This window comes from Orcinus orca, chromosome 7 (genome assembly GCF_937001465.1).
Source record: "Orcinus orca chromosome 7, mOrcOrc1.1, whole genome shotgun sequence".
NCBI lineage: Eukaryota > Metazoa > Chordata > Mammalia > Artiodactyla > Delphinidae > Orcinus > Orcinus orca.
The window spans coordinates 86850165-86876144 of NC_064565.1; the positions used below are offsets into that span (position 1 = coordinate 86850165).

A 25980-nucleotide genomic window follows, 5' to 3' on the forward strand; every position below is an offset into this window, starting at 1 on the left:
CTTTTAAGTCCCTTGACCTCAGTTTATTAGGGTCAGAAAGTTAATTTGTTTTTTGTCAGCAAAGGTGCTGTAAGTTTATGTTTATTTTAAAGAGAGAGATCTCTAAAACCCCAGTGGGATCTCTGAGGCCGTACAAAGAGGCACAGATTACAATGCAGGCAACTCCCCTCCCCCCCAAAACTAAACCTGGACGTCTTTTAAATTTTTAGTTTGCCCTGTGTCATTTCTTTCGCAATCATAAACAACCTCATAAACATGAATGTCTTTTATTATGAAAATTGCTGTTACATTACAGCCAACATTCCAAAACATTATTTTACTAAACACTTGTCTTGATTATAAAGTAGAGCAGAAACCATGATCCTTTTCCAAAATCGATTAACATCTGTAGATATTAACACAAAGCAGGAGGAGGACACTCCGTACGCTCACCCTGGTGTGTAGGAGATGAGATGGCGAAGAGCACCTACGTAATCCAAAACAGCTACTAGTGTTACTTGTACAGTGTAAACCAAACACTTACAATAGGACATTAAAAAAAAAAAGCAAAACGCTAAAGGGTTGAGGTGTCACAACACTTTTGAGATGGGAGAAGCCAAAGCGAGTTTCCTCTTCCTTCTCCTCTGTGAGTTCAGTGCAAGGTACAGGGAAGAACCACAACACTAGGTCAAGGATGGATGCAGTTCTTTGCTTCTGTATTTTCCAGCCTCTAGTTCTGCTTCAAAACACAGCCTGCATGCAAAAGCTCTTCAGGCTCTCATTCACAGGCCCCGGAATACAGCGTTTGCACACGGATGAATGAGGTTCTGCAGCAGCTCGGAGTCAGTGTCTGAATTCCAGTGTATTCACTCTGTAGCATTGTAAGGAATCCAAGAACAAAATTCCTATGTTCTTTCTAGTCGGGAGGCAGAAGACTCCTATTTGGATGTGCTCCAGGTCTGGGGTCAGGGTATGGTAGAAGTAACTGCATAGAACCTCTCCCATCATGAATACCCTGGTGGGAAAGCTTAGAAAAAGTTAAAATTTCAGTTTAAAAGTTCCTCTTTCCCCTCCCTAAGCAAAGAAGCATGGTGCACACATGACTGCGAGGAATTCTGGAAGGCATAGTGTGGCTACTATAGTTTCAAGTACAATCTGCTTCTTGCAAAGGGGTCTGGGGTAACTGCAGGCAAACCGGAAACTCAAAAATATTCATCAACCTCTTTAATGTAAGAAGCTATACTGAGAATTTTTTCTTACAGCTTCATGAGCTGGCATACTCTTTACTGTAGGAAGGGTCCTCTTTTTTCCAACAGCAGATGTATGACATTTGGGGAACTTAACACAGGCCGGGGACTGGTCTAATCTGATTTCTACCTCCTTTTCAATCCTCCCTTTAAACTATACAGTCTTTTATTCTGGGCTCAGAGCTCCGATCATTAGCAAGGCTCAGAGATAACAACCAAAATAATACAACGTCCTAATTTCAACACTGTTCTTTTTTGCCACTACAGGAAGATGCCAGATGGTGCTAAAACACTTTGAATAGATAATCCAGTTGTCAAGCTGTTATGCAGCCTAGTTAAGCTTCTCACGCTGGATCTGGTAGTAACATGCCTGAAAAAAAGTTCAAAACCATTTAAATTTTACTTTAAAAGAAATTACATAAATATAACAATGCACATGGGACTAAGAAAGGAAATCCTTTATTAATGCTGATAGCTCAACTAAACCAGTTGCTTCCATTTTCCCCTGTTTTCTTCCAGTCCCCCTACCCTATCCCATGTCTATTTTGCCAAGTTATAATTAGTAGAAATAAAATTTTGTAAAATTCCCTCTGATTCTAAAACAGACAAAAAATTTTAACAAGCTGTATAATATTCTTCATTAAGCAGAAATACCTTAATTCGTTAAGCCACTATTGACTGGACATGTAGAATATGCTGATGATCAACATAAGGTACACAAACAACTATAATCAGAATCACCTAGCATGTCTGATAAACATACAGGTTAAGATTAAGCATCATTCCAGTCCTAGTGAGTCAGAATTTCCTGGAATGCATTTTTAAGAAGCATCTCCAAGTGATTCTGAAAGTATCCAGGTTTGAGAGTTCCACTACAAAGAACACCTCATCCAAATAATATACAGTGTATTCCATTCTTTAATTCCTTGGGATAAATCACTAGGAGTAGGACTACTCAAACTCTAGAAACATTTTTGACGTTGTTGATATAAATGTTAATAACAACTGTTTTCCAAAAGGGTGATTTATTCTTCATCAGCAATGTGGGACTAATTCTGATTTCACTATAACCCCACCAGCCCTGGGTATAATTTTATAACAGTTTTGCTAATTGAGCAGGGACAAAATGGCACTTTCTTTAAATCTGCAGTGAGGTTGAGCGTTTTCTTCTTCTTCTTTTTTTTTTTTTTTTTGCAGTATGCGGGCCTCTCACTGCTGTGGCCTCTCCCGTTGCAGAGCACAGGCTCTGGACGCACAGGCTCCGCGGCATGTGGGATCTTCCCAGACCGGGGCACGAACCCGTGTCCCCTGCATCGGCAGGCGGACTCTCAACCACTGCGCCACCAGGGAAGCCCGAGCGTTTTCTTTTATATAAATATATTAATTCATTTCTTCCTTGGTGATATGTTCAGAGATGATCTTCATATAACATCAATACTAATAATGTAAGTAATTGGTAGCCAATATTTTCCCCAGTTGTCCCCTCCCTTTTCAGTTTATTTGCTATAAATGTTAATGATATTTAAGTTGAAAGGTTTAAGCAATTAGCCCAAGCCAGAAACCTGACGTTAAATTCTAGTTTTTCTCATTTTAATTTGCCTGTCTTTTCTTCTGTCTCCCTTTTTGTATATTTAAACCTTACTAAGGCATCTGTAATTCACTACGTGAGTGATTCCACCCTGATGCCACCCTCTCTCCAAAACTGCTAATAAGCTCTTCCAATACTTTGACCATTTATTATATAATTCTCTTTTCCATTTTTGTTTGATGTTTCCATTTTCATATGTCAAATTTTTATTATAATACTGCCTTTATAGGAGCTATCCCTTCCACTAAGGTATCTGTCTATTCCTATGACAGTAACATACTATCTTAATTATTATAATTTCATAACATTTGATTAACTGACACAGTGGGTCTGTTCTGCCTTTCTTTTTTTCAGAAGTGTTTTTGCCATTTTCTATTTGTTATTCTTCCGATAAGCTTCACAATGATTGTATCAAATTCCAAGAAAAATCAAGGCAGGGGAACTGAAATGACTTCCAACAATCCCTACAGAGCACCCAGATCAGAGAATCTCATTTGTAACCTACTGGTTACAATAAATGGGAAAGAAAGAAGATGCGATTCATATTCATTACATACCTACTGCCTTCTGTGTTTTACCTTAATTCCATTAAATAGCTCTACTGTTGAATGTTTTTTTGGACACTAAGAATTCTTTCTGTTTGTTTTTTAAAGTTACATTTATATAGATGGTCTACATTTATAAGGATTTGTAACGATTTGAATGATCAATTTACAGGGAAGATTGGTTAATGAATAATTTGCTTTAGTATTTTGAGAATGATTCTACTTTAATATGTTATCATATTTTAAAATATTAACAGTATGTGCTCTAAAGGCACTTAATGTTTGCATTAAGGTTTTATATAAAAGAAAGGTTAATGATAGATTCATAATATGGTAAATGAAGGAGAGATTTTAACATAAAAAAATATTAAATAATATCTATACTTTACCTTCAAAGTGGTGAACATTATACCCTGTTCCCCATGCTGAAGATATGGGTCCATGAGATCCTCGATGAGGTGTACTTCAGAGCCTAAATTCCTGATCCTGCCCAACAAGAAAAAGATACTGAGTTATTTCCATTTATATGTACATCCTACTTCTGAATCTAGTTGAAAGGAAAAGAAAGAACAGCTCAAGAAAAAGGTAACACCGTCGTGAAAAGGGTTAACAGAAATGGACTGTTTTTCCAGTGGGGGAGCATGTTCCTGTCATCAGCTCAGAAAAGCAAGGGGCAGACTTGTTAAAATAATGTCACTGATATTAAAGTCAGAAGAGATTGGTCACCTGGCCCGTAGCACCACATATAAGAAAACAGGAAACAAATCATCCATGGACCATAAGAAGTCTTCCTGAAGTGAGGCCAGGACACTCTGAGAGATCTCTTCAAAAGTCTGCTGGATGACTTTAAGTTTGTCTGATGGGGTAAATGTTGTGCTGTTGTTAAAAAGAAAATTAAAAAATAAAAATAAATGACGAAAAGATATCTTATGGTTTTCTTAATAGAGCCATTTGATACTAATTGTTTCATACAAATATACCCTCTTAGGGCTCACGTGCCTTAAGTTGGATACATCAGGCAAAAGGAGTCACTGGAAGGGATGATCTCTGTAATCCTATGGTCCTTTGAGGAAAGAAGCCTCCAACTATCAATGGTTCACATGAAAGAATTCACTAAGTCATAGAGCATCTCCTTTTACCCATGTGGAACCTTATTTTCCTAATACATGCTCTTCTCTGAGTAAGAAGTTTGGTTAATTTCCATTTGGCTAAAGATACGATTATGTAGATAAATTGCTGGGTAGGTTCTCCACCACTTTCGAAAATGCAAGGGGCTTGTAGAGCAAAAGGTAAATGTCTCAGAGTCTTTCTGATCTTCAGGCTGAGTTTGACACCATCTTGGGGGGTTGGGGGGTGGGGTTAGAGCTTAGGTAAAGATAAGATCTCATCAGTATCTTAATAGACTAACCGCTCCTTTGATTTATGTAATTTTCAACAAATTAGAGATTACCTGATCTGCTGTAGACATTCTACAGCTGAGGCAAAACAAGCATCTTTTGTGGTTGGCAAAACCTGCAAAAAAAGAATTTATAAAGGTCAAAGAGGAAAGCTGTCTTATGCAGCAACAAGAAACATAAATGATACCAATGACAGAATGCAGATCTTCAGTGAATAACTCATGCTTGGGTATTATATTACCGAAGTAAAACAGAAACTGTTTTGCTATCTCGAATCCCCCCACACCAAATAAAAACATATTTGCTGAGGAAACTAAAATCCACTATACCTTTTTACTCTCTCCAAGGATTGACAAGGTCACTGGCCAAAATTTCCTAAAACGAAATCCATACATTGTTAATACAAGTTGTTCCTTATGGTAAATTAGTCCCCATAAAAACAGTTAATGACTAGATTGACTTCTCTGTCCTCATTTAAAGTAACTATTCCACAGTTCCTTCATTTTTACTATTAAACCATTCCACTGAAAAAATTTACTTTCCAATTAAGGCTCATTCATTTTTCTCTGATAGCACAAATATATAACTATTGGGTGTTGGGGTGATCAGTTTTATCCTAACACTTCTAGAAAGTACAATCACTTAGTATTTCCTTGGACTAACAAGAAACAATGCCCTACAACAAAAAAGGGCACTTCTAAACTTTTACATGAGAAATTATAGATGGGGAGGGAGGGAAGAGAAGAGAAAAGAAGGGAAAGAAGAACGCCAAAGAGTGAATACAATTAATTTTCTGAAAATGTGAATATATGTATTTTGTTTTGAAGAACTGCAAAATATCAGGCAGGATAACTCAAATTATTTACTTATATTCAGAAAAATAATCACATTTCAAACTCATGTCTAAAAACTCTCAGAAATAAAGATTTTAAAACATCACTATTTTGCTGAAGACAGATATGCGATAGGTAACTAAACTGCAAGTCATATATACAATTAGATATCAAAGTACCAAATTCCCGATAATGCTGTTTGCATGTTGAGTTAAAACAATTAGGTTCCATTCATAATTACTGTACTGACCTCTGCACCCCGAGGAAGCCCAAAAGAGCAATGTCTGGCTGCTTATTTAGTCGGAGAACACATTCCCAGTAAACATCTTCCTCACGATCATTATCCAGGGCATAAAGCATGAACAGCGGTGGGTAGAGCCGAGGTAGGAGCACAGGAAGCAGTAACCCAGAACCTGTTACCACGTAACTACAAAATATTGGAGAGAGAGGGAGGAGCATTAATCTTAAAATTGAAAACAGAATCAAACATGGAGCTTTATTTTCTAGAACTTGAAAGTAAAGATGGGAATTTTTGAGTAAGGAAGCAGTTATATTCCTTCTTTTATGTAAGAAGTTAACATGAGAAGTCTACCTATGGCCCCAGAGTTTTGTCTTGGGCCAACTGTGAATTCTTATCATAAACTCAAAATCTAATTGAAAGCCCACTCTGTTTCCATTTTAAGGCTGATTTCTCTGTTGTCCTAGGGCAGAATGATTTACTTTGCTCAGCAGCCTTTGTGCCCAGTCATTTGTAGTTACAGTTTCATGGGGTTTGGCTAACATAACTTGAGACCTAAAAGGAACCTCAGAGATCACGAAGTCCAGCCATATCATTTTATTTATTTTTAAAATTTTTTTTATATTTTAAATAAATTTATTTATTTTTGGCTGCGTTGGGTCTTCGTTGCTGCATGCGGGCTTTCTCTAGTTGCAGCGAGCAGGAGCTACTCTTTGTTGCGGTGCGCGGGCTTCTCATCGCAGTGGCTTCTCTTGTTGTGGAGCACAGGCTCTAGGTGTGTGGGCTTCAGTAGTTGTGGCTCACAGGCTCTAGAGCACAGGCTCAGTAGTTGTGGAGCACGGACTTAATTGCTTTGCAGCATGTGGGATCTTCCCGGACCAGGGCTCGAACCTGTGTCCCCTGCATTGGCAGGCAGATTCTCAACCACTGTGCCACCAGGGAAGCCCCCAACCGTATCATTTTAAAAAGAAGGAAACAGATCCAGAGAAAACAACTTTTCCTGGGATTCTTTGCACAAGATCACTTGGTCCCCACCCCCTTTCTCACCATCTCCACCCAGCTCCACTCACCCTGGCTCTGGTGATTCAGATCTGGAATCTGACTTCCCAGTGCAAAAGGATTTTCTTTCAGTTGGCAGAGGAGCAGAGAGAGGAATTGTGGTGCCCTCTTCAGGAAGCTCAGGAAATAAGAACCTAAGGAAGAATAAAGAATATCATTACACAGTTACACCTCTAGAGTGGATAAAAAGAGTAAAAACACATTTCCATTATTTAATCTTTTAAGGACCAATAAAACCAAACTTTCTATCAACTAAATAAGTCAGTTTCCTTAGAGTCTTAACTGATGCTTCTTACAGGATAAAATTAAGAATGTAGCTAATGGGGCTTCCCTGGTGGCGCAGTGGTTGAGAGTCCGCCTGCCGATGCAGGGGACACGGGTTCCTGCGCCAGTCCGGGAAGATCCCACATTGCCGCGGAGCAGCTAGGCCCATGAGCCATGGCCACTGAGCCTGCGCGTCTGGAGCCTGTGCTCTGCAACAGGAGAGGCCACAACAGTGAGAGGCCCGCGTACCGCAAAAAAAAAAGAAAAGAATGTAGCTAATGAATAACACCAGTAAAAAATCTATTTGTTCTGTTTTTTTTTCTGTCTAGTTACTAAAGAATAAACAATTCTGATCTACATTATATATGTTTTTCTTACTGGCAAATCTCATCTGAGGTCAATGTGTATTGACTCTTCAAGCAGAGATCATTGCTTTCAGAATATAAACAATTAAATGTCCAACATTAAGAAAAAATGAAAACTCAATTCATGCAAAAATTTAAAATTTTTTTTAAAAAGCCAAGCTGTTGAAAAACTTTTCCAAATGATTGTGCTGCTAAATTGTTGAGGATTTTTCCCTAGGCATTGAATTCTCCCTGGATTTTATTTCCCACCTCTTGTACGCAAATAGTGGATTCTAACCATAAACAAGTTTATTGTCCTCTTTATTTTTACAGACTTAAACCTTAACTCTTACAGGCAGTTTGCAATCTTCTGTATTTTTGTAGACTTATACCATGCCCCTGCCCCGATTTTATAGTGGAGAAAATTAAAAAGTTCAGGGAACTTATCTTCATTTCACCCATCTAGCTAATGTCAGAGCTGAAACAATCCTAGCCCAGCGATCTTTTTAGTAGATAACACTGCCCCCTCCAAACTGAAACATTTCCAAATGCATTTATCAGTTTTGAGGCTAAATAATATAAGGAGGTTTTTCTGGGACAAGTTCATAAACTTTTGTATAACTATCTCAATACAGCATTTACTTGTTGGCTTAAATCCAGTAAAATATCTTGAATTTCATAAGTTCCAAACTTGCTTGCTGCCTGAACCTCTCCTTTGAAAAGATGCTTGCTTGCTTTCTCACCTTCTTCAAAGTCTCCGCTCAGATATTACCTTATTTGTCATGTCTCCTTGACCTTCCGTTTAAAATAGCAGCATCTCACCTCCAGCTCCATTCTCTTCCCCTCCATCACATGAATCATCATCTCACATGTTACATATTCTGTTTACTCTGTCCCCAGTAGAACGGAAGCCCCATGAGAGCACAGATTTTCTCTCTCTCTCTTTCTTTTGGGGGGTTGGTTTACTGATAAATTCCTCCAAGGGCCAGAATGGTGGCTAACACGTAGATGCACTCAAACATTTGTTGAATAAGTGAACAAACAGGCTATTGTCAAGGAATAGGACATAAATACTCAGGGCTAAAACTTCGTATTAGACTTTATCTTCTCTGTGGTTAGGTTTTAGAGACATGATTTTGCCTAGAGATTAAATCCAAATAAGACTGCTATATCTCATACCAAAATTGGTATTAAAAAATTTTATTTTAGCCTTCTATCATCCCCAATGAGTAAGAAAGACATAAAGGAAGTAAGTTACAATGGCTAACGTCCATCTTTTTTATAGTTATAGCATAAACACAAAGTAAAAACATGTTTTCATTATTTAATCTATTGAAGGATCTGTGGCATAAAACCATTTTCTTGATGACTTCAGTGAAAAGATCTCTCACCTCACCAGCTGGAAAATTCGCTTCAGGTAGGACGTAATCTCCTTCACAGCCTCCTGCAGCAGCCGGCGGTTGGCTCCCACACCCACATATGTCATTCTATACACTGCAACCAGTGTCTCCACGAGCCTGCCCAGTGGGTGCAGAGGAGTGTCGCAGGCCTGAGCAGCAAGAGAACCGATGCAGCCAGTCAGTGTGCACTAACAGCAGAAACAATTGATCGACCAAAAAGAAACACTTTCATAAATGATGAGCAATTTTCAAACTATCAAGAGTCTACTTTTGGACCAGGAAAATTTAAATACTTCAACTTTTCTGAAAGTGTTGAGTCTACCCAAATTATATGGAGTAGGAGTTCCTATTCTTAAAGAATCCTTTTAACATTTTGGGAAGATAGCTTTGGATATACTGATAAAGAATATTAAAAGAAAGGTTCTAAGGGAATTCCCTGGAGGTCTAGTGGTTAGGACTCCACTCTTCCACTGCAGGGGGCACAGGTTCGATCCCTGGTCAGGGAACTAGGATCCCAAATGCTACATGGCATCGCTGAAGGAAAAAAAAAAAAAAAGAAAATAAAAGAAAGGTTCTAACATACCATAAACATCATGAAAAATATATGAAATGTTACTTTCCAGAAAACTGAATAATGACAGTTGATTATGCTCTGAAACAATCACTGTTCAGTTCCCTTGATTTCTTCTAATACTCCTTCCTGTACCCCCATGTCAATACATGTCATTCTTTAAATTGTGGGCTGATCTCACAGGGTTTGAGAAGGAAGCAAAGACAGTATAACCATGGGGTGAAGGCAGCATGCTTTATTTATACAATCTCTAGTCTGCTAATGTTACAAACAAAAAGCCATTATAAACTCTGACCCTAGATGTCCAGAACCCCCTTGAACACTTTACAAAACTTATAAAGTTCTATCATAATAGGTCAATCTTTAGGGAGAAATATGCTTCTAGTGGTCAGAGAACTAACAAAAGACATACCTCGACAGCAAAAACAGGATATGAGTAACAATAAGCTGTGAGTACATTTGAATGATATATCATGTCAGTTGTATCATTAATTCACAAGGCTGGTATGGTTTTGACTCTTGTTTACCTTTATTAAATATTTCTTGATGTCATCATATTTCTCCACAGAGAAGGCACCAACATGCTGAGGAATGAATTCCAAACTCTCTAGTGTCTGAGTCTGTGAACGACTTAGTATCTCTGGACTATAAAAAGAGAAAAGAAAGCCTATCATATATTTCAAGAAAGCAAGATAATTGTAAGTGCACGTGAAGCACAGTCACCAACTAAGGATGAAATGGAGCATCCAGCACAGTGTTCAGCCCAAATGTGTGCATAACTGGTAACTGACCTGCTGTTAGGTTTATGTAACAGTCATTCAAAGTAGCATTTAATGTTACTCCACACCAGCCACAATAAATTAATGAAGATGTTGCACCAACAGAAACCATGGTGTTGGAAAATACTATTACGTTAGCTTGAAGAGAAAACTGGCGATAGACTTGTTAGTGATAATAAAAATGGAATAAAGGGGAGAGGGAGAGCTAAGGATTAAGGAAAATAAATCAAATGGCAAAGGCTGAAATGGAAATGAGCTCAAGAAGTAAGGAGATAATGTGGATGCCACAACAGTGGTGCGGTATGCACACAATGGGTAAAAGGGAAGCTCCGGATGAAGAGGCTAAGATAAAACACATACTAGTCATCAACTGAAATTTTTGGTAATGGCACTCTATTAGATTACAATCAATGAGAAATTAGAAACAGTGCACAATTATCATTATGATACTGATTTAGATAAACAAATAAGACCTTCGTGGCAGCAATGTGGTTTTATACAAAAGTTCTTTCATTCTTACTTCTTGGAAACACCCAACAAGAGTTAACCAAGGTTAACTGTAGGGCTCAAGTCTCAATGTCTATGCACATGGGCTCTATCAGAGAAGGGTGACCAACTGCATCCCACACAAGGGCAGGTCCACAGCTTTAATCAATCCTAGGAGTTTCCAATTTTTTTCTACTGATAGAAAGAGTAGGAGGTAAAAATTATAAACTTCATGAATGAAACACTATAATCAATTCCCATTTATCCCAAACACAGGAAAAAACAAAACAAAACTTTCTTCCTATACTGTAGGGATTAGCAAGTTCTTTAGATATGAATGCTAGTCAATGCCTGCAGAAGTGACCGGCCAAGTTAAATAAGGAAATATGAAGAATGGCAGATGGAGAAAAACAAAAGCAGGAAAAAGGAAAAGGAGAAAAGGGAAGAAAATAAGAAAAAAGTAGAAAAAGAGAAATGAAAAGTACATCTGTAATTTTTCTTTCAGCACTTCAAAATTGTTGTGTGACTTCCTTTTGACCACCAAGGTTTCTGACAACAAGTATGCAGCTATTTGAATTGCTGTTTTCATATACGTAATGCAAAAGTTTTCTCTATCTGCTTTCAAGATTTTTTTCCTTCCAATTTGAATGTAACGTGTCTGTACATGGATATTTGGTTTTTTCTAGGATGCAGTTTGTTCAGCTTCTTGAATGTGTAGGTTTATGTCTTTCACTAAACTTGGGAACCTTTCAACCACTATTTATTCAAATATTTTTTCAGCTCCACAATTTTTCTCCTTTCCTTCTGGTATTCCAAGGACACAAATATTAGACTCTCAGGTCCTTAGAGCTCTATTCACTTTTTTTTTCACGTTCTATTGTTCATTTTAAATAATTTCTACCAATCTATTTTCACATTTACTGACTCTTCTGCTGTAATCTCTAATCTGCTACTGACCCCACCCAGTGATTTTTAAAATTTTGGTTACTGTATTTTTCAAATCAAAAATTTTGATTCGGTTCATCTTTGTATCTTCTATTTCTTTGCTGATACTTTCAATTTTAGTATTTGTTTCAAGGATGTTTGCAGTTGCTCATTTGAGCATTTTTATAATAGCTGCTTTAAAGTTCTTGTCAGATAATTCCAAAATCTATGGTAGGGGGTTGTTGATGTCTATGGATTGTCTTTCCCCAAATGAGTTGAGGTTTTCATGGTTCTTTCATTGCCATGTAATTTTGGTTTATTTCCTGGACATTTTGAGTATTATGTTACGAGATTTTGGGTCTTGTTTATATCCTAATGGAGAATGTTGCCATCAATAACATAGTAAACATAGTAGAACTGAAACTGTTATCTTTACAAGGACCTGCTTATAAGGTTGGCCCTTGGCTGGTACCTGGGAACTAAGCTTTCTAAAAGTTCCCTATACTAATATGAAACATTTCCTAACTGATAAGGATATTTTGCTGTCCATAGACTGTACTAAAGTGATTTGTGGTGAACATCTGCTTCCTTCTGGGACTATGGAATTTTGGTAGTTGCTAAGCACAGGATGCCTATGTGACTAGTCCCCGGTAAAAATCTGGGGCACTGCATCTCTGATGGGCTTCCCTGAGCAGAAACATTGTATATGTGTGGCTGCATTTTACTGCTCTGGCAGAGAGTGTGCTCTGTGTGACCCCTCACAGAAAGGACAGAGCATGGGAAGCTTGCACATGGGTTCCTCCAGACTCTGCCTGTGTCTTCTTCCCTTATGATTGGGCTGTGGAGCCTTACTGTGTTGCTGTAATAACTTAGCTGTGAGTACGACTATATGTTGAGTCTTATGAGTCTGTCTAGTGAATCACTGAACGTGTAGGTGATCTTGGGAATCTCTGAAACAGCTGATACTTTTGTTTCAGCCATCTGTGGGCTGTGGTTCCAATGTCAGTTCACTTCTCAAGGGCTTTGCAGTCCTATCTGGGTCTTTCTGTGAGTACCACTGAGGTGTTAGTCTGGGACCTAGGTAGAAGTCAACTTAGTAGCTGAGTTCTCAAAGTGTTTGGCTGATTCGGATCAAATCCACGCATGCACGTCTGGGGTGAATCCAGGAGTTCATAAACAACTTTACAGGGTTGTTTTCCAGAGCTCCTCTCTTTCCATGACCTCCCCAGCATTTTCTCATTCCCCTTGTAGGTCCTCCAGCCAGAAACTGCCCACTTCCATGAAGTGGTAGAAGGATAGAGAGAGAGGCCAAAGAGCAATGAGGTTTGGCCAGGACTCCTGGACCTGATGATTCATCAAGGGAGAAGAAGGGTCCACTCCTGCAAGAGTGCTGGCTCCTTCCTGCACGCATCCTGTCTCATGGCTGCTCCAGCCACAGCCATCACTGCCCCTGCCACAGAAGTGCCTGCAGGCTGAGGCATGAGAAAGTGGAGAAAGAGGAGAGAGAGAAAACCCAGTGTACCTCCTCCACTCTTTCTGAGCTTTAGCCAGAAACAGAGGGGTTTTTCTGGATCTCTGTCTGTCTGCACCACAGTGCTTGCTTCTAGTTTCAGGTTATACTAGGTTTAGGATGAGGAATATTGAAGTTAAGAAACCCCGTAAACTAACCACTGGTTGGGTGGTTCTCTAAATTCAGCTGCTCTTCCCCAAAACACCTGCTGATATTTACTTTTCAGAGTTTCAAATAAATGTCCATGCATTCTGCCTAGGTTTTATAGTTGAGTTCAGTAGCAAATACAAGGAGGTGTGTTTTATCTATCCTTACCCAGAAGTACATAATTGACTTTTAAGTTGTATTTAAAAACTAAATGTGGGAAGCCTTGACAACTTACTGGTTTTAAGTTTCGCTTCCTACCAGGCTCTGCCCTGTGCTGGGCAGGCATTCACGCACCTGTCTCTGTGTTGGCGCCGACTGGTAGTCAGGGCCACAGCAATATTGTCCCACGCTTTCCAAACTTCCCCTTGGCCTGGGTTCTCACAGCCAAGCTGATGCCAACATTCATCAAACACTGCTTTCCACTTCTCATCAGCCGGCACTGCCAGGTTTCCAAGCTTCCTGCTAATAAGGTCACGTCAGCCTCTCATTAATCACTTACTTTGTGCAAAAACCCTGAAGAACAGAAACTTTCTAATATACAACTGCAAATACTTCTGTGACAAAAACCGCCTAAACTGATGGTGGTTCCATTGTTTAAAAACTGAATAAAAATTTAAATGGATGGTTTTTAGCTACTTAGTGTTTATTAGATACTAAAGTATATGAATTAAGTAGGAAGCACATCAGAATTGACTCCTTTGCTTTCTACATTTGCACAGAATTGATGTTGCAAAATTGATCCTTGCTAAAATGAGGATTTCCTGTGCCTTGCACATCTCATACTGAGAACTGTGAAATGCATTACATACTGGGTTCTAAAAATACTAAGAATAAACATGGTACAGAAAGTATATCAAGCTCCCATGAAAACAAAGAATCTGAGATGCTATCAAAATACAAAAACAAAGCTAAAGCTAGAAACAATAAAGGGAAATAAACATATGCCAAAAACTTGGAGGAAAAACATCATACACTTCAAGACTTTGACTTTTCCCAACATATGCAGCGTATCAGTGTATATATAGGATTGACCTTTACTTTTCAAAATCAAGTTGTGCAGGGCTTCCATTTAAAAATCTCTCTTTCAATCCACTTGGATACCTGCACCATTAACAGTAAGATTATTCCCGCACACAGAACTTTCATCATTTTAAACATTTAAGCTCTACAGCTATAAACTAAGCCAAGAATACAGATTTAGCTATCCAGAGCAGTTTCAGTTTACAATTCAAGGTTATACATTGTTTAAAGACAAAAAGAATTAAAAAACTTGTCCTGCATTTGAAATATTAACCAGCTTTGATAAAAGCAAGACAACTCAAAACATTCAATAATTAATCCATAATTAACACTAGTTACTCACAAAACTTTAGGTCTGTCTTTATCACTCTCATACAGACTAGGCTTAAAGTACGTTCCAGTGATTTTTATTCCAGATCCCCATTCTCCACTAAAATAACCTTCAATGTAGTCTCCATTTGGCATAGTCAATGTTCCCTAGGTAAAGTCAGAAAAAATGTGGAATTAGAGGAAATATTTTCAATCTTAAAAATCAAGAAAAAAAAGCACTAAATGGTTAACATTTTCATTTTTAACTAGTCCCTAATTCTTTTTAAAAAGGTGTATGTACATGCATGTGCAAACAGAGTGTATGAAAACAATCCGTGGATTAAAGAAAAATCACAGGAAAAATTGGTAAAATATTTTTACCTGAATGAAATGAATACACAACTTATCTAAATTGATGCGACGCTACTAAAGCAGTACTTAGAGGCAAATTTAAAGCTGTAAACATTTATATTATAAAATAAGGAAGATCTCAAATCAGTAATCTAAAACTCCACCTCACAAAGTTAGAAAAAGCAAACTAAACCCAAAGCAAGAAGATAATAAAAATTAGAGCAAAAATCAATGAGATAGAAAACAGAGAAAAATGAATGAAGCCAAAAGTTGCTTCTTTGAAAAGATATACAAACTTGACAAACAATAAGACTGATCAAGAAAAAAAGACACTTAACTAGATCAAGAAAAAAAAAAAGAGAGAAGACATAAAATTACAAAATCAAGAAATGGGACATTACACCAACCTTACAAAAATTAAAAAGGTTAGAAGGGAATACCAAGAGAACAACTTTATGCCAATAAATTAGGTAACTTAGATGAAATAGAAAAATTCCTTAAGAGGAACAAATTACCAAAAGTGCCTCAAGAAGAAATGAAAAGTCTGAATAGACTAATTAGAAGTAAGGAAATTAAATTAGAAATTAAAAATCTTCTCACCAAGTAATGCTCAGGCCAAGATGATTTCACTGGTGAATTCTCTAAAACATTTGAAGAAGCAATAATAACACTAAGGCTTTCCAAATTCTTTCCGAAAATGGAGAAGGAGGGAACCCTTCCCAACTCATTCTATGAGGCCAGTATTACCTCAGTACCAAAGAAAAACATCATGAAAAAAAAACTATAAACATAAATATAATAAATACCTCATAAATATAAATGTAAAAATCTTCACCAAAATATTAGCATTAATTCTAGCAATATATAAAAAGGATTATATGCCATGACCAAGTATGATTTATCCCAGGAAAATAAGGTTGCTTTAACATCAGCAAAGCAGCCAATATAATATGCTGTATTAATAGCATAAAGAACAAAAACCACATAATCATCTCAATAGACACAGAAAAAGCCCTTTGACATAATCTAAAACCTGTTCATAATAAAAACTCTCAACAAACTAGGAATAGAAAGGAACTATCTCAATCTGATGAATCTATGAAAAATCTTCAGCTACATTATACTTGATGGTGGAAGATTTAATGCTTTTCCCCTAAAACAGGGAAAAAGGCAAGGATGTCCACTCTTATCACTTCTATTCAACATCTACTGGAGAGTCTAGCCAGTGCAGTCAGACAAGAAAAAAGAATCCTTCCAGATGGCAAAACAAGAAGTAAAACTGTCTTTATTTGCAGACAACATGATCCTGTATGCAGGAAATCCATTTTAAAAAATCCTATTAGAGGGGCTTCCCTGGTGGCGCAGTGGTTGAGAGTCCGCCTGCCGATGCAGGGGACACGGGTTCGTGCCCTGGTCCGGGAGGATCCCACATGCCGCGGAGCGGCTGGGCCCGTGAGCCATGGCCGCTGAGCCTGCGCGTCCGGAGCCTGTGCTCCACAACGGGAGAGGCCACAACAGTGAGAGGCCCGCATACCGCAAAAAAAAAAAAAAAAAAAATCCTACTAGAACTAATATATAAATTCAGCAAGGTTTCAGGATATAAGAACAAAATACAAAAATCAATTGTATTTTTATATAATAGCAATGAACAATCCAAAAATAAAATTAAGCAAACAATTCTCTCTATAATAGCATCAAAAAGGATGCTTAGGAATAAATTTAACCAAAGATATGCAAGAGATGCACATTGAAAATTACAAAACATTGCTGATAGAAATTAAAGAAGATCTAAATAAATGGAGAGACGTTCCACATTCATGGATTGGAAGATTCAATATTATCAAGATGGTAATTCTTCCCAAATTGATCTGTAGAGTAAAAACTTACACTTCCTGATTTCACAACTTTCTAGAAACCTATAGTAGTCAAGACAGCATGGTACTGGCATAAGGAGAGACATGTAGATCAATGGAACATAATTCAGAGTCCAAAAACAAACACATTTTATAGTGAATTAACTTCAACAAAGGTGTCAAGAAAATACAATGGGAAAACTTGCTGACGCAATTGGATACCGACATGCAAAAAGATCAATTTAGACTTTTAATTCACATCATACACAAATTACCTCAAAATGAATCATAGACCTAAACGTAAGAGCTAAAACTATAAAACTTTTCAAAGAAAACACAGAAGAAAATCTTAGTAACCTCGAGTTAGGCAAAGATTTCTTAGATATGAAATCAAAAGCATAATTCATCATAAAGTTTTTTTGATAAACTGGACTTCATTAAAATTAAAAACTTTAGTACTTCAAAAGGCACTATTAAGAAAACAAAAAGACAAGACACAGACTACAAGAAAATATTTGTGAACCCTGTATCTGATAAAGAACTTATATCCAGCCTATATAAAGAAATCCTTAAAATTCAATAAGACTATAAACAAGCAAATTCTTAAAATATCAAAATATCTGAATATATATTTCATCAAAGAAGACAGATGAATGGCTAATAAGTACATGAAGATATGCTCTATAATGAGTCTATTAGTCATTTAGGGAAAGTCAAATAAAACCATATCACTTTACACCCACTAGAATGACAAAGAGGAAAAAAAGAAAATAAAAAATACTGCCAAAGATGTGAATAAATTAGAATCCTCATACACTGACGATGGGAATGTAAAGTGATGCAGCCACTTTGGAAAACAGTTTGACAGTTTCTTAATATGTTAAACATCAATTTCCCATACAACCCAGCAACTGCACTCCTAGGTATCCACCCAAGAGAAATGAAAACATATGTTCACACAAGAAGTTTTAAATGTAAGTGGAAGAGAAACAGACTCACACATACAGAAAACAAACTTGTGGTTACCAAAGGGGAGTGGATGGTATAAGGACAAATTAGGGGTATGGGATTAACAGATACAAACAACTGTATATGAAATAGATAAGCAATAAGGATATACTGTATAGCACAAGAAATTATACCCATTACCTTGTAATAACCTATAATGTAGTATAATCTGCAAAAATACTGAGTCATTATGCTATACACCTGAAACTAACACAATATTGTAAATCAACCATATTTCAACTAAAAAAAGAAGAAGAAAAGAAGAAGTTGCAGTCAACTTCAGTATACATAGTAGCCCAAAGTTGGAAACAGTCTAAAGTTGGAAATAATCCAATGCCCATCAACTGGTGAAGGGATAAACAAAATGTGGTTTTTATTCACTAATAAAAAGGAATAAAGTACTGCACATGCCACAATATAGAGAAACCTCAAAAACATACTAAATGTGAGAAGCCACAGGGAAGAGAATACTTGTTGTATGATTCCAATTATATGAAAGGACCTGAAAGGGCAAATCTATAGTTATAAAGTCCATCAGAGGTTGTCTGGGACTGGAGGTGGAACCAGGGAGTGACTGCAAATGGGCAAGGAGATGGTGAAGGAAATCTTTTTGGGTGATGGAAATGATCTCAAACTGGATGGTGGCAATGGTTGCACAACTCTGCGTATTTACTAAAAATCATTGAAATGTACGCTTAAAACAGGTGAATTTTATTATAGGTTAGCTTTTTTAAAGGTCAGGAAAAAATTAGTAAAAGATTATCAGAGAAAGAAAGAAGTTCCCAACCTTTCCACTCAGGGTCCAATCATCTGAAAATTCTCCCTCATAGATAGTATCATCTTCAGAAAGTAAAACTCCATTTCCCTATGTGAAGAAACAAAACAAAAATCACAACACATAAAACACACAGTAACTTAGGATACCCACAGTCACATCCCCCAGAGCCTTACATAATCTTAAGACAAGAAAAATAGTACTAGGAAAGGTAGAACACTAATAAAAAGAGGAGTTAAAAAGTTAAGGACATAGGAGTTTCAAAAAGTCAACAGTAACTATACGTAAAATATTCCACTCACCATCATTTTATTAAGGTGGAAGTTGCCTTCATAGTATAATCCAAACTGGGTAACTACCACACCATTCCCTTGACATACATCATCTTGCCACATTCCCATGTACTTCTCCCCTCTGCAAAGAAATAGGAGAAAAAAAAAGAAATGAAATAAAAAATCAGTGATGATAAAGATGAGGTGGGGAAAAAACAATTATCACATGGGAGGTACCAAGCATCACCCCTAGGTTGGTATCTGTTCCATTTCTCTAGTCAAAGTGGTCAACTCTGTCTCCTCAAACATGGGACAATGTGATTGTAAAATATATCCTACTCAGAGCAATGTTCTCTCAGGAATTTAACATTATAGTCTACCAGACATAGATCTGTATATACTTCCAGTACTTCCTTGATAACTTTAAAATATTTAATTAATGCCAAGAATTCAACTCTAAATAATGTCATCAAAATGAGTCACTCAAGGGGCTTCCCTGGTGGTGCCGTGGTTGAGGATCTGCCTGCTAATGCAGGGGACACGGGTTCGAGCCCTGGTCTGGGAGGATCCCACATGCCGCGGAGCGACTAAGCCCGTGCGCCACAACTCCTGAGCCTGTGCGTCTGGAGCCTGTGCTCCGCAACAAGAGAGGCCGCCACAGTGAGAGGCCTGCGCACCACGATGAAGACTGGCCCCCGCTCGCCACAACTAGAGAAAGCCCTCGCACAGAAACGAAGACCCAACACAGCAATAAATAAATAAATTAATTAATAAACTCCTACCCCCAACATCTTCTTTAAAAAAAAAAAAAAAAAAAAAGAGTCACTCAAAAGGTAGGCTCAAACCTATGCACAACATTTTCTCACCCAAAAGTTTACTAACTTAAAAGAAATGGGATTTATCATAAAAGAAGGTTCATTCTTCACCTACTCAAATGTCGAGAAATCTTACTAATCTCCACTAAAAAAATTAAAATTAGTACAAACTGCCTATTAAATAATCATGGATTTTAGTGATAACAGCAAAACTTTTTAAATCACACACTATGACAATAATATGAGAGGAAGAGTATATATTTAGTCCAAAAGCAAATCAGGCCAAACCAAATACAGAGGCAAAAGAACTATATTTCTCCCCAAGGTTTAGTTAATTGAATTTAACCAAGCTTGATTCCTGGGTTGCTGGCATGGTTACAAGTCTCTAACCTGATAGGAAGACCTAGGCAGAAAGGTGTTTAGATACTATTCTATGACCCCAAAAGGGAATTTCCACTGACCCTCCTAACCTTTTACTCCTGTTACCTACTGACTGCATTAAAGGTTTCTCTCTGTATAACAGTCAAAGATTTGGTAGCTTCTTTGAGACACTAAAAGCTATTTATGTGTGAAGCTTTAAGGAAAATGGTACCAATGTTAATTTTGAATGATCTTGATCTTGTAAGGAAGTAACCTGTTGTTTGGTTCACAAACAAATGCATAAAATGACACCTGACAACTCTGTCTTATTAAAAATGTTCGAAGTATTGCCAAATTAAGGTGCTCAGCCTTCATAAAATCATGTTTTTGGAGAAGTAGAGGAACCTTATCCTCTCACGCTAAACTGTGAGATTAGAAGCAGGATACTGTACCTAGTGATATCATCAAAGACACCGTATCCGGCTTTCTTATCCATTACCCACTGGCCAATGAACATACTGGGAGAAGATGAAGTCAACTTTCCACTTCGCAGGAGACCATGACCATGACGCATGTTATCTTGAAAACAGCCTTCAAAAACTTCACCAGAGGCGTAACTGTGGTTAGAAAGAATGAATAAAGATCACAAGCACATTGAGTTCTGATGCTCATTTTTACAAAGTTTAGGAAATTCAAAATTATACTCATGTCTCACTGGTAGCTGTAATTATTTGTTTAAATGACTATTTTTCACCAATCAAAAAATCTCATTTTTTTTTCTCATGGCTTTTCTTTTTTAAAACATCTTTATTGGAGTATAATTGCTTTACAATGGTATGTTAGTTTCTGCTTTGCAACAAAGTGAATCAGCTATACATATACATCTATCCCCATATCTCCTCCCTCTTGCGTCTCCCTCCCACCCTCCCTATCCCACCCCTCTAGGTGGTCACAAAGCACTGAGCTGATCTTCCTGTGCTATGCAGCTGCTTCCCACTAGCTATCTATTTTACATTTGGTTGTGTATATATATCCATGCCACCCTCTCACTTCATCCCAGCTTACCCTTCCCCCTCCCCATGTCCTCAAGTCCATCCTCTATGTCTGTGTCTTTACTCTTGTCCTGCCCCTAGGTTTTTCAGAACCTTATTTTTAGATTCCATATGTATGTGTTAGAATTTGGTATTTGTTTTTCTCTTTCTGACATAGTTCACTCCGTATGACAGACTCTAGGTCCATCTACCTCACTACAAATAACTCAATTTCGTTTCTTTTATGGCTGAGTAATATTCCATTGTATATATGTGCCACATCTTCTTTACCCATTCATGTGTTGATGGACGATTAGGTTGCTTCCATGTCCTGGCTATTGTAAATAGAGCTGCAATGAACATTTTGGTACATGACTGTTTTTGAATTATGGTTTTCTCAGGGTATATGCCCAGTAGTGGGATTGCTGGGTCAAAGGGCAGTTCTATTTTTAGTTTTTGAGGAACCTCCATACTGTTCTCTACAGTGGCTGTTATCAGTTTACATTCCCACCAACAGTGCAAGAGGGTTCCCTTTTCTCCACACCCTCTCCATATTGTTTGCAGATTTTTTGATGTTGGCCATTCTGACGGGTGTGAGGTGATAACTCATTGTAGTTTTGATTTGCATTTCTCTAATGATTAGTGATCTTGAGCATTCTTTCATGTGTTTGTTGGCAATTTGTATATCTTCTTTGGAGGAATATCTGTTTAGGTCTTCTGCCCATTTTTGGATTGGGTTGTTTGTTTTTTTGATATTGAGCTGCATGAGCTGCTTGTAGGTTTTGTAGATTAATCCTTTGTCAGTTGCTTCATTTGCAAATATTTTCTCCCATTCTGAGGGTTGTCTTTTCGTCTTATTTATAGTTTCCTTTGCTGTGCAAAAGCTTTTAAGTATCATTAGGTCCCATTTGTTTATTTTTGTTTTTACTTCTATTTCTCTAGGAGGTGGGTCAAAAAGGATCTTGCTGTGATTTATGTCATAGAGTGTTCTGCCTATGTTTTCCTCTAAGAGTTTTATAGTGTCTGGCCTTACATTTAGGTCTTTAATACATTTTGAGTTTATGTTTGTGTATGGTGTTAGGGAGTGTGCTAATTTCATTCTTTTACATGTAGCTGTCCAGTTTTCCCAGCACCACTTATTGAAGAGGCTGTCTTTTCTCCACTGTATGTTCTTGCCTCCTTTATCATAGATTAGGTGACCATATGTGCGTGGGTTTATCTCTGGGCTTTCTATCCTGTACCATTGATCTATATTTCTGTTTTTGTGCCAGTACCATACTGTCTTGACTACTGCCGCTTTGTAGTATAGTCTGAAGTCCAGGAGACTGATTCCTCCAGCTCCGTTTTCCTTTCTCAAGATTGTTTTGGCTTGAGATAAAAATCTCATTTTTGAATGACTGACTCTAAGAAGTTGAAGATGTTGTGGGCGGTATTTTGTGTTAACATGGGGAAAAATGTGTATTTAGTGCCTTATGGGAAAATGAAATAATGAGTCATCTCTGAAAGAATGACAGTCTTTGTCCATATCAGAGTCATGCAGTAAATGTAAGATAAATTTACAAGCAAGATATTTAGGAGATTCTATAAGAAAGTTATGGTTTACAAGGTTTACACAGTTTTGTGAAGAACTAAGTAATAACCTAATATTTTCATCTTGTGATAGATGAGAGGTTGACCTTTTAAAGAAGACTCTATATAGCTTCAGTCATAAGAAGAATAAATAAAACTTACTGCTTGGAAACTTTGGCTACACAAACATTTAGGTTTAAATGATTCTTTGAAAAAGCAACACCAACCAGTCCAGCAACATTTCTAATGCTATTACCTGTAGACTCCTTGACCACACATTTTTCCTTCTTTCCAATGGCCCACATAATGGTCTTCTTTGTTCAGTGCTTTGTTTGGGATCCTGTATTCTCCATACCTGTCAAGGGGAATAAAAACATCTTAAGATGCATTATGCCATATTCACCTTTTATGTGTATACACTGGCAAATATAACAAGAACAGAGAAAAGATCTGTTGATACCTAGAGGAGGAAAGGGGTAAGCGGGGTCTTGGTTTAAGCTGTTATCTATTACCTAAGCTATGTGCTAAGTCTTAGACGAGTGGGACATCAACACCACTACACAGATCAATTAGGTGTTTTATCCCAAGTCCAATGAAAAACAGAAAACCTGTGGTTTAGGCCTATTTCCACCACTAATTAGCTGCATCACCTTGGGTAAATCCAGGTACCCAGCTCCCTCATCTGTGTAATAAGGGGGGTATATCAGATTAGCTCAAGTCTCTTCTCATTCTGAAATTCTATTAAATGGAGATTAAAAGACATCATAAAAATTTATATTATCACACACACAAAAAATCACCTACACAATTTATATTATAATCTTTTGATATAGTAAAATATATCAGTTCTCTAACATGATACAAAATACTTCACTGCCATATATTTACAGTGTTAGAAAACATAAGTTTATATAAAAATAGTGTCATTTGAGTACCATTAGGATACCATATCATTTAGAAGATTTCCCCTTCAACAGATCACAGAAATTAAAGATGAATTAAAACTACTGAAAGGAAAATTTCTCTATGTCCTTTGTGTAAAGGGGGCACTTCTATATCAACAATCTCAACATCAACATTACCCAAGGTCCTCAGTCTTTACAACTAAGAAATGGATAGAAAACACAGTCCCACATCAACAGATGGAAGCTGTGTAACCTGAGATAACACAGCTGTCAAGGTAAGTGATTCATTCTAAACAAATCAAGGCTGCACCCTGGATTCCTAGCTCTCTTCATGCTCATACATGTCCATTATAAGCCCTAATCCGCTTCCAAAAGCACAAAACAAAATTCTACCAACTGTCTTGAAGATAACTCTAAACACAAAATAACATAATTTAAGTCTGTAGTTGAATTTACACTCATGTTCACGAAGTTCTTACCCATCTTCCAAGCCATTCCTGAACATGCCAGAATAGATCTTTCCATCTGGCCACTTCAAAACCCCTCTGGAATGCATAAGTAAAGAATAATACATGTCAATTAATGTTTCTGATAATCAGTACTTTTGCAGTACTTAGACTACCATCCTGACTCCAGGCATAAATCCAACTGTAAACATTCTCACCTGCCATGAGGCTTCCCTGAAAGCCAGCGTCCATCATAGGTTGCATCCTTTAGGCGAGGATCCTTGTAGAAAGTATATTTGGCACTGCGTGAAATGGGTGGTTCCTGCCTCTGAATACTGCTGCCACTTCCATAAGGTGGAAAATCAGACATCCCCCTCAAAGCCTGATCTACAGCTTGGCTTATAGCCCGGAGCCACTTTGTCTAGGAGCAAAAAGTAAATTTCAGTAAGCTTAAGGCAACAACTCATCAAGCACTGCTTTAAATCCTGCTAGCTTTCCTTGGTGTGAAAAAACTTCTGACTCCTAATACTCTCCTTATTGAGTAATACTGATTGGCTCTTGAAATAAACTGCTTTATGTTTGAAATTGCTACACTAAAACAACAACAGAGAAGCAAGAAGAACTAGAATCTTGCAGCCTGTGGAACAAAAACCACATTCACAGAAAGACAGACAAAATGAAAAGGCAGAGGACTATGTACCAGATGAAGGAACAAGATAAAAGCCCAGAAAAACAACTAAATAAAGTGGAGATAGGCAAGCTTCAAGAAAAAGAATTCAGAATAATGATAGTGAGGATGATCCAGGACCTTGGAAAAAGAATGGAGGCAAAGATCGAGAAGACTGCAAGAAATGTTTAACAAAGACCTAGAAGAATTAAAGAACAAACAAACAGAGATGAACAACACAATAACTGAAATGAAACATACACTAGAAGGAATCAATAGCAGAATAACTGAGGCAGAAGAATGGATAAGTGACCTGGAAGACAGAATGGTGGAATTCACTGCCATGGAACAGAATAAAGAAAAAAGAATGAAAAGAAATGAAGACAACCTAAGAGACCTCTGGGACAACATTAAACACACGAACATTTGCACTATAGGGGTCCCAGAAGGAGAAGAGAGAAAGTACCCAAGAAAATATTTGAAGAGATTATAGTCAAAAATTTCCCTAACATGGGAAAGGAAATAGCCACCCAAGTCCAGGAAGCACAGAGAGTCCCAGGCAGGACAAACCCAAGAAGAAACACGCTGAGACATATAGTAATCAAACTGACAAAAATTAAAGAAAAATAATTAAAAGCCACAAGGGAAAAATGACAAATAACATACAAGGGAACTCCCATAAGGTTAACAGCTGATTTCTCAGCAGAAACTCTGCAAGCCAGAAGGGAGTGGCATGATATATTTAAAGTGGTGAAAGGGAAGAAGCTACAACCAAGATTACTCTACCCGGCAAGGATCTCATTCAGATTCGATGGAGAAATCAAAAGCTTTACAGACAAACAAAAGCTAAGAGAATTCAGCACCACCAAACCAGCTCTACAACAAATGCTAAAGGAACTTCTCTAAGTGGGAACACAAGAGAAGAAAAGGATCTACAGGGCTTCCCTGGTGGCGCAGTGGTTAAGAATCCACCTGCCAATGCAGGGGACACAGGTTCAAGCCCTGGTCTGGAAAGAGGCCACATGTCGCGGAGCAACTAAGCCCTTGCGCTACAACTACTGAGCCTGTGTTCTGGAGCCCATGAACCACAACTACTGAGCCCACATGCCGCAACTACTGAAGCCCACACACCTAGAGCCCATGCTCTGCAACAAGAGAAGCCATTGCAATGAGAAGCCCGCGCACCGCAAGGAAGAGTAGCCCCCGCTCGCCACAACTACAGAAAGCCTGTGCGCAGCAACAAAGACCCAATGCAGCCAAAAATAAATAAATTAAATAAATTAATTTT

General features: G+C 37.7%; 1 protein-coding gene across 5 annotated transcripts in view; it reads right to left on the reverse strand.

Annotated features, from left to right (window-relative positions):
• Positions 1-250: 250 nt before the first annotated feature.
• Positions 251-25980, reverse strand: part of ALS2 (alsin Rho guanine nucleotide exchange factor ALS2) — an 87286-nt gene continuing 61556 nt past the window's right edge. For 2 of the 5 annotated variants that reach the window (XM_033429879.2, XM_033429876.2), the window contains exons 18-34: positions 24244-24446; positions 24059-24124; positions 22931-23029; positions 20527-20691; positions 18930-19041; positions 18640-18717; positions 14675-14808; positions 13606-13773; positions 9993-10110; positions 8886-9043; positions 6898-7020; positions 5840-6016; positions 5086-5131; positions 4810-4871; positions 4086-4235; positions 3749-3845; positions 251-1006 (exon numbers count right to left, since the gene is read on the reverse strand). In XM_033429879.2, the coding sequence (XP_033285770.1) occupies positions 896-1006; positions 3749-3845; positions 4086-4235; positions 4810-4871; positions 5086-5131; positions 5840-6016; positions 6898-7020; positions 8886-9043; positions 9993-10110; positions 13606-13773; positions 14675-14808; positions 18640-18717; positions 18930-19041; positions 20527-20691; positions 22931-23029; positions 24059-24124; positions 24244-24446 (2067 nt within the window). In that variant the 3' untranslated portion in view covers positions 251-895. Of the gene's footprint in view, positions 1597-3748; positions 3846-4085; positions 4236-4809; positions 4872-5085; positions 5132-5839; positions 6017-6897; positions 7021-8885; positions 9044-9992; positions 10111-13605; positions 13774-14674; positions 14809-18639; positions 18718-18929; positions 19042-20526; positions 20692-22930; positions 23030-24058; positions 24125-24243; positions 24447-25980 lie in introns of all 5 variants that reach the window. The other 3 variants (XM_033429883.2, XM_033429888.2, XM_033429885.2) reach the window with 3 other exon arrangements.